This window comes from Lutjanus erythropterus, chromosome 8 (assembly GCF_056507025.1).
Source record: "Lutjanus erythropterus isolate fLutEry1 chromosome 8, fLutEry1.hap2, whole genome shotgun sequence".
Classification (NCBI taxonomy): Eukaryota; Metazoa; Chordata; class Actinopteri; order Lutjaniformes; family Lutjanidae; genus Lutjanus; species Lutjanus erythropterus.
The window spans coordinates 9,620,753-9,629,871 of record NC_139324.1 but is presented as its reverse complement, the minus strand read 5'-3'; the positions used below and the strand labels follow the sequence as shown (position 1 = coordinate 9,629,871).

Sequence of the window (9,119 nt, the reverse complement as noted above, 5' to 3'; positions counted from 1 at the left end):
TATCGGGCAGGTCTGACTGTTTGGTTGGATAGTGAAGATTATGACTGAGCAAGGACGCTCCTCGGTCGGGTTTGTTGTTGCGTGTATGTATGTACATGAAGACCTGTCAAGACCTAAAGTGGCACTTCACCCTGGTGGAACATTTTCTGTAGGAGCGATCAACCGGCACGTCAAAACCTGCACCCAAGTCCTCAGAATTGTTGATCAAAACACAAAATCAGAACTTTAAAAGTTCCACCAAGTTCGACCAAATACAGGAAGGATAATGAGCTACGTCTAATTTCACAAATTATTTAACGTCACAGTTTTTGGCTGGGTTTAATAGATGGCAGCGGGTGACTAAGGTTTTGCCGTGCTGTTAGGTTTCATCTTTTCATCGACTCCCATGAACCTGCTGTACTAAAACATGTTCTACCAGCGTGAAATGTCACTCTAAAGAGTCTCCAACTGTGTTTTTCCAAGCCCTTTCAAAAAGTCCATGAGGATTCCTGGTTTCACTCTTAAAACATAACTTGAACAAATGATTATCACAAACATATAGCTTAGCAAAAAGTGTAATAGCTTGCATGTTGGCTACGAGTGGAGTGGAGTGGAGTAGATGGCGTACGAGTATAATCTGTCAGCCTGTTTGTATAAATGGACAGAGCACAAAACACCGAGACAAAGGAAAAAAAAGTTTTTTGGATAACTTTGATCATTTCTGTCTACATTCACTCCCGAGGTCCAGCATGTGTGTGTATGTGTGTTCCTGCATCCATCTGACTTCAAGCCTCTATGGCTAAGATTTCACTGGAGGAAAGAAAAGTAAGAGCTATGCCGGGTGTGAGAGCGCTGCCCTGCGGGAAGGTCGGGCTGTTTGTGGCCTCTACTCTGGTTCTATTGCACCGTGTTGTTGCAGGAAAAGCACTGGAACTGGTGGATTGGTTGTGTCAAAAAGTCTGAAATTGGAGGCCGGACTGAGCCGCAGCCCCTCCGTCCTCCCCTCCCTCTCGCCAGGGTCTCCGTTCCGACTCAGGAGCATCCACAACGGTCCACCACCATGGAAGGGATCTTGCCATAGATGATCTGCTCTTTTCGGTTAAAGTAGAGCATGTTGATGGGCGACATCTTGGTGGGGGTACAGCAGGGGCCTGCGGTCCCTCTGGGGTTGGCCTTGTTCACCAGGTGGGTGTGCGGGTACTTCTGCAAGTGCATGTACTCACACTCCCCGGAGCAATAGTTGGCCTTGTAGCGCTTTGGGGCAATAATCCAGTCCCAGCCAAAGTCTTCAAAGTCCACTGTGAGCGGATAACGGCAGCAACGGGACTCTGGAGAGTTCTCGTCACAGTCCAGACCTGAGTCTCTCCTGGCACGCTTGGGGCCTTCTGAGATCTTCACCTCCATGAACGGTTGCTGCAACGACAGAACGTATATTAGAACTTTGAACATAGCTGGTCGAACAGCATTCAGCCGTCATCTTTTCAATCCAGTGCCCTCGACCTTTGGCAGCTGGTTTTCAAACATGGCACGATAATATTATGAAACTCTGAGATTTTCAGAAATTAAATCATATAACGGTTGGTTAACCACAGCCATCCAGCTATTCTAATTGCCTCAGAGCCCAATGCCAGTATCTGAGCCCTATGATAAGTGTTTGTCATTGATAGCAGCAGTGTGTGTGCGTGCAGGCAATTACTCTGATTTGCACAGTCACACAGAATACTTTGAGGAATGTGGGGCAGGTGAACTTTTATGTAATCAAGCAATAAGATTTGAGGTTATTGTGGACCGGGCATTTGTCCAAATGCAGGTGTGCGCCTACATGGAGTCTGTGTTGATTAACTGCTTTCAAAAGTCTTTAAATCTTGATTCGCTCCTCCAGCAGTGAAATGCAGGAATGTTTAACCACCTGCTGACTCTGCAAAGCCTCTCTGCACACTAAAACCTCAAGCTAAAACCTTGGGACACTACAACAGAGAATCAAACATGCTGTTGTTGAACACAAATCAGAAACTGGACCATTAGAAATAATTATGGATGGTAATCTGTTGTAAAGTTCCATACAATGCCATGCCACCAACACTATTCTCTCTAGTAAGATTACTGGTGAAATAAACTGCTTGTTCCTACTTAAAGTAAATGCTTGACCATTACATTTTAGTGCAATGGAAAATAAATTTCAGCTCACCAGCCCTTCCTCCCCGGGCTCTGCGGAGGTCACGGCCAAGTCGTTTCCCCTCGAATCGAAGGCGTTAATCTCGATGCCCCAGTTGGTCTCCGGCTGCCGCAGCCACACGCTCAGCACTTGTTTGACGTCTATACTTTGCCAGGAGCTGACCCCGGCGTTCACGTCGATCTTCAGGGAGCGGATGCGTATGTGCCTGCTCCCGTCTGTGACCGGCATCAGGCGGGAGATCTGCAGGAACACCGTGGTCGCCTCCTCCGCAGCGCGCAGATGCACCCAGAGCTGCGCCCGGACTATGCGATTCGCTTGAAACTTTTGAGTAAAAGAGAAAAAGCAGCACTTTGGTTCCCCATCCACCTGGACGATGGCCTCGGCTGGAGAGAAAAAGAGAGAGAAGAATGTTCTCTATGTTCTTTAAAATCTACAGACAAAAATAAACATCTCTGACACGACATTTGATCTCCAGGAGTGGGTTACTAAAGTTTAGAAAACTTTACAATTCGTATGCGTAATGACCGCACGATGTCTGCCAAATATGCACTAATATACTGTCTTAAATCTCTATAATGTTCGTATATCCTTATTTTCAGTATCAGTAGGTGGTAAAGCTACGTGTTGTCAAAATAAAGCATTCTCGTGCGTTCTGCCCCGTGCGTAAAAGTTTATTTTGGAGACGTCTGAGCGCGTCCATTTCATCATGCAAACAAAAAAGCGAAATAAAAACTTACGTTCAGTGGCCATCATCATTATCGTCTCCGTGATGGCATGCTCATCGTCCTCCTCCATGACCACATCCCTGTTGTCATCTCCCAGCACGTCGTACTGGTCGAGAAGCTGCTGCAGCGGCGGCGCTTTGGGCAGGAGCTGCTTCACGATGTCTCGGCTGATGTTTGGAGCTTCTTTCATCCGCAGTTTGCTCAGAATCTGAGACTTGATGGCGTTTAGTCGCATGGTTTTAATCTGCTGCCGGACCTCGCAGGTAGCGCACTGCTCCGTGTCCACTGGGCTGCTGGCGGAGGGCTGCTGCTGCTGGTGCGTCTCTTGGTCACTCAGAACTACTGGACCCAAAGCAATGAGCAGGCAAACATACAGCACAATCTGAGACAGATGCATTGTCTCTAAGGTGTGAAGTTTGGTTTAAAAAAAGATCCCGGTGTTGTGTGTGCGTGTTTGTGTGTGTGTGCTGGAGCTGATGCGCGACTGGACTGGGTTTGGATTAATGTCCCACACTGATAGGCATCATACTTTATTAGCGCACACCTTTTTATACTCCAACTTTAGCCTCTTTTGTGTCGTCAAAAACTATGATTGGCTGGACAGGCAACAATGACTTTTAACCGACTGACATGAAAACTTTTTTTCGTTGTCAAACCATGAAGGGATGGAGACTGTGAGCATGTGCTCAACGTGTCCACACATGGACAAATCCACTTTTGATTGCGCAATGAGCGCACGGAAGCGCGGACTGTCTGTGTTATATGATGAAGCTCAGGTTATCTGACCCACATTGAGACAAATCAGCCTGCTTACTGCACACTAGACAGATGACTTCGTGTAAAGTTTGCGCTGCACGTGAATACGCATGTTTTTTGGGTTTTTTTTAAAGAATGCGCTTTAAAATCAACTGTTTTTCTCACACGTGTTTTTAACTGCGGACATCATACTGTCTTTGATGGCAGCCACATAGATGTAGCTGTGTTTGCCTGGTTTGAAAATACATTTCAGATTTACAGTTTTAAACAGTGCAAGTCAAATCTGTGTGTCGTGTGTTTGGAGCAGGTTCCCTTTTCATTACGGTAGACTGGGGACCATTGCAACAGGAGATGGTTGCAACAACCCTTATTTTTCCAAACATGCTGGAGTGATAAGATTCATGCTGCAAATACTCAATTAGACCCTCTCCCCACCAGGAAGACAGAAGACACACTCAACACCCAAGTTTATTTATTAGAATAAACTTGTTTTGGAGGTAGAGCGTTTTTTTTCATGGGTTGTATTTTTGTTATACTGACCTGACCTTGTGTGTGAATTCATCAAAACTCACTAAGTTTTGAACATTATTTCATTGACTTCTAAGTGATATATCAGTATGTTTAGCTAGCACATGATGTTTTATCATGACTGATAGAGTCGGGACAGCTGCAACACATTGTTGCAAGCAGCCATATCAAAACAGGCAGCAAAAAAGTGTTCTGCAACAGGCACAAGTCATTGTTACAGTTTAATGCTTAATTAAAGGTTGGTGCTTTGGAAATTATTTCATTCTTCCTGTCTCACACAGAAATATAGAGAAATGACATCATCAGCATTAACATCTGGACAGTGACTCAAGGTTGGCCTTTATTCTAAACATACACAAACAAATAATTCAATAACTATTGTTTAATAAATATTTCTAAATAAATAATGAATAAATACTATAATGTTATTGTAACACAATGCATCTTTTCACACTTCTGTGCTTATTGAGACAAATAGAATAAGTTAATTAGTTAAACTGAACCATCTTTTGAACATGTTGCAAGCGTCCCCAGGGTTGGGGTCAGTTGCAACATCTGATTTCTTACATTAAAATAAATATTGTTAATATGCTAATATATCATATGTGATCATTTTTAAATGGTGTGGGTGATTAACATGCAGATGTTTAATATATACATACTCAGTTGGTCTAGTGCAAATAGTATTTGAGTAACTGAGAGAAAAGCAATAAGTGTTGCAACCGTACCCAGCCTCCCCTATTGATTCAGGTCAACACAACACTGGAAATGTAGCTTTTCTTGTACTGAAAAATGGAAATAAAAATCAGCAAACATGAAGAAAATCCTCAGTTCAAGATGTGTTCAAATCCCTGTTGGTGAAACCTGATTGTAGAACATGTGAAGATGGCGCCATCATGAGGCAAGTTCACATCACCTACATCAGAAGTAAGGCAGTGACACGGCAACCTGAATGATCTGAACAGTAAAATGAGGGAAAAAATAGGTTGAAAAATAAAATACATTCAGGAAAAGACATGTTTCAGTCAGCTTGTTGAAGTTATATCAGTAATAAGTTACAGAGATTGTGTTTTCTCACTCCAGATGCATCTAGTGTCAACTCACTCCTCACCTGTGACTGTGGAATAAATAGATGTCACCTTTGTAATGCTGTGGAGGAAAGTAATATTTACTCAAGTACTGTACTTAAAGACAATTTTGACATACTTGTATTTCCAATTTATGCTAGACAATAGACATATGCTAGACAGTCCATTGCATATTTTTAAAGAATTTAAATGAATAAATAACAAACAAAAACTAAACAATGCAAAGTGAAAAAAATAAAAATAAAGAAAGAAAAAAAGAGAGGAACATTTACATTTTATTACAATTTTTTATTCAATTTTTAATGTTATCTCTGATAGTAAAGGTTAATTTTTCCATGTCCAAAATTTGTTCTATTGTTGATAGACATGAGTTTAGTTTTGGTTAGTTTGGCTGTTGTCCATGTCACCTGCTTCATGGCTGTCATATGTTAAGACAACAGATTTTATCTCCCAGAGTAAATTAACACCCAAAATAGTCTAGTTTCAGAGGTACTTTTTAGTCAAAGACATTCTTTAAGGTTTTCTCAACTTCTTTCCAAAAAGGTACTGATACTGGACTCTTAAAACTCGGCTATGTCTATACTTTGCTACTTGTTCCCCACGTCTTCTCCAGCAGCCAGGTGATATTTCCCATATTTGTAAGGCATAGAAAATATTGCAAGATGATAACGTGCCCTCTAGGCTGGCCTTCCAGTGAATAAAATATGATAAAGTGCCATCTAATGTTCCCTCCCAGTGGATAAAAGATGATAACGTGCCTTCAGTGGTGCCCCATGATTAACCCCACATTAGGGTGTCCTGCCAGTGGACAAAACATAATAAAATGCTCTCTAGAGTGTTCTTCCAGTGGATAAATATATAAAGTGGCATCTAGGATGACCTTTCAGTGGATAAAACATGATGAAATGACCTCTAGGATAAATTTCCTAGGCTGCTCTACATCTTATAAATTTAATTGACCACTACATGTTTAAATACTTCCCAGTTCCTTTGTTTTTATTACAGTGGTGTAGTAGTTATTGTACTTTAATTAATATAGTAAAACAACTAAATCTAAACCATGGATTGGAACTGTTTCATGTGTCAGGATTTTTGGCATGCTGGTGCCCACCTTATACAGCTGGTGCCCTTTTTGTTTGTTTTCACCCCTGCCCCTCAGATAGTATGAGTCCACCACTGGCTATAGCTGCAATCCCTTTATGGTACTCACAAAACAAAAAATATATATAAATGGAAAAAATAATAAAACACAAAAACAAACAATTTTTTATGGTGTAGTGCTGACGATGAATTTAGGAGTCACAGTGTAATTCTGTGACTCTCATGAAGCTTATTGAACATGTTGAAGTCATAATTTTATTTATTATATTTTCTATAGAGAGGTCTAAGTGCATTGTAAGGATAAATGTATGATTTTTTAAAAAATTATTTTAACATTTTTTAACATACTTTATTAAATAATTTTAAAAATACACTTACAATTCTATAAGTCCTAATGTAGGTTTCCACGTTGCCTCACAGCAGCTCTCACATAGTGAATAGAAAACAAATCACTGGAAAAAAAATAAATAAATAAAACTATTTTTTATTTATTATTATTCTCTATATTATATTTAATGTTTCATAATAAATAGTGTATGTGCGTGTGTGTGTGTACGTGTTATTTGAAACACTGTACAAAACGCACGCACGCACGCACGCACGCACGCACGAGCATTGTCATGGATACAGAATGATGACCTCACCGGGACTCAGGTATATAAAGGCCTGCAGATGATTTTAATTCTCACTTGGATTTTGACACGAGTTGACCTGTTGACCTGCAGAAAACCCAAACAGTGAAACTCTTCAAAACTCTCCTGGAGAATCTCTCTCGGAAAGGAAACTATTGGAAAGCGGATCTTGTTGGAAAAACTAAACTGCTGGATTACTGTTGTGGGAAACTGTAGAGGCTGAAGACGACCCTCAGGAGACCACTGATCGGTGAGGGACACCTGCTGAGGGGTTCTCTATAGACTCTATAGACGTTCATCTTGAAGGTAGGACAGCTTTTAGATTTATTATTATTTTAAAGAGATGTATGATTGAATCAGTTTTAATAACTGGTTCATTAAAACATCCCTTTAAAATCAGGTTTTATCAGTACAGAAATCAGTGTAAGCTGTTGAATTTGAGGTGGACAGTTCACATTAGGCCCACATTGGATGAAGTGAAAATAGACTTTCATGGACGATTTGTCCGTGTAGAATTGTTATTTCTAGACAGAATGTCTTAAATTTCCTGGGACAGGTGTGGAGTCTATCAACAATTCCTGTAGTGATTTGAAAGCAGTGTTATTTTGGTTTGAGGGTCTGAAATTGTTCAAATTTTGCATCGAAATTTCAGAAAGAAACATGGTGACTGGGCTTAATTTCATAAAATGCACAAAATCTATTTACTTGCTCTCCATGGAGACGATGGAACTGTGGGCTCCGAGCTCGAGGACGTCAGTGCGCGAACCAGGCACGTTCTCCGAGATTTAAACCACAAGAAAATGTGCCCATGGAAAGTTTCCTGGGCGGAAGTGTGGCCAGTGTGTTGAAGTTAGTATCTTATTCCATTTAAAATGGGCCTTTGCCTGAAATCAGGCCTGTTGCCTGAAAACTTTAAGCCCTGCTGCTTTCTCTCGCGTTGTTTGATTGTGAACGATGAAGCAAACGATGACTGTCTTTGTTGTGTTCAGTCATAACTAACTGGAACAACAGTGACTTAAACTAATAGTTTAATCTACACAAAAGTTCTTGGAGAAGCCCTGTTGTTGGTTTTGCATAATCAGTGTACCCATGGCTCACTGTGCGTCATTACGCACATAATACAATGCACGTTGTGTCTGCCAGTTGTATGACGTTCATCCAGTCCCGTCTGTTTCCTTATCCCCCCTGCTGTCAGTTGGTACTTCTGATGCTATTTAAACATAAGGTATTGAAAAGTGTGCATACTTTGATACTTTGCTTTTGGTAGCCTTAGTGTGTAAAACAGGCTTATATTTTCAGTTATGAAATAACTCAAACTCTTCTGCCATATTAGTGAGAATACTTGTAATTTTCATTGTCTGAATTTCCATCATTGTACAAAGGGTCAGCACAATATCGGTACAAGTTTTTCATCACAAAGTGTCTGATGAATGCAGATTGTCCCTCTGTTGAAAATAACAGAGGCAGAACTGTACAGTATATTGCTGTTAAAAGAGCCTGATGTGTGTTGGATGTTTTGTGATATGTGCAGTGCAGTTGTAGTTACTCTTACTTGGATTGTTGCTAATGAAACAATTCAGAATTATTTTAAAATTTTGATTATCATATTTTTGTAATTGCAGAATTATTTCCTGGGTTTATGTGTGTATATGTATATAAATTACTGTATATAGTGTTTTGTTTTATTAAATAGTTTTCCTATTCTGTCCTGGTTTCATTATCCATATATATGATATATGTGTTAAGCATGACTGGACTAAAGCTTTGTTTTCGTTGTACAAAACCGTTGTGAAATGACCTTTATACCTAATCCTCTTTGAGGAGAAGCTGAGGCTCAAGGTGAAGGGTGCTGACTCTCCCCACCTTTGTGAAGCTGAGTTAGACCTTCTGGAGGTGGTCATGCTTGTTGCCCAGCAGCAGATGGTAACAGCCATATATAGTCTATGTAAACGCTGCAGTGGCCTTTGGATCGTGCACCCACGCCATTTTCATTTGGTCAAGATTGCTGTGTGAACAAAAATAAGTAAATGGGGGAGCTGTGGTGTCCTGGATTAAATGCACTTTATTATTTATTTATTTCTCAATCAGTCTTAGTGATGGGTATTATATTAAAGGATCTTTGTGATCTTCTATA

General features: G+C 40.6%; 1 protein-coding gene across 1 annotated transcript; it reads right to left on the bottom strand.

Moving 5' to 3' along the window:
• Positions 1-245: 245 nt before the first annotated feature.
• Positions 246-3,515, bottom strand: mstnb (myostatin b). The gene is made up of 3 exons (XM_084724444.1): positions 2,893-3,515; positions 2,168-2,538; positions 246-1,392 (listed from the first exon to the last, which is right to left on the bottom strand). Exons 1-3 carry the CDS (start codon positions 3,275-3,277, stop codon positions 1,012-1,014), a joined length of 1,137 nt encoding a protein of 378 aa, XP_084580570.1. The 5' UTR covers positions 3,278-3,515; the 3' UTR covers positions 246-1,011.
• Positions 3,516-9,119: the final 5,604 nt, after the last annotated feature.

Coding starts and splice junctions, on each gene's coding strand:
- mstnb (XM_084724444.1), bottom strand. CDS start 3,277: ATGCATCTGTCTCAGATTGTGCTGTATGTTTGCCTGCTCATTGCTTTG. Junction 2,539..2,892: donor AATGATGATGGCCACTGAAC/GTAAGTTTTTAT, acceptor TTTTCTCTCCAG/CCGAGGCCATCGTCCAGGTG. Junction 1,393..2,167: donor AGCCCGGGGAGGAAGGGCTG/GTGAGCTGAAAT, acceptor CTGTCGTTGCAG/CAACCGTTCATGGAGGTGAA.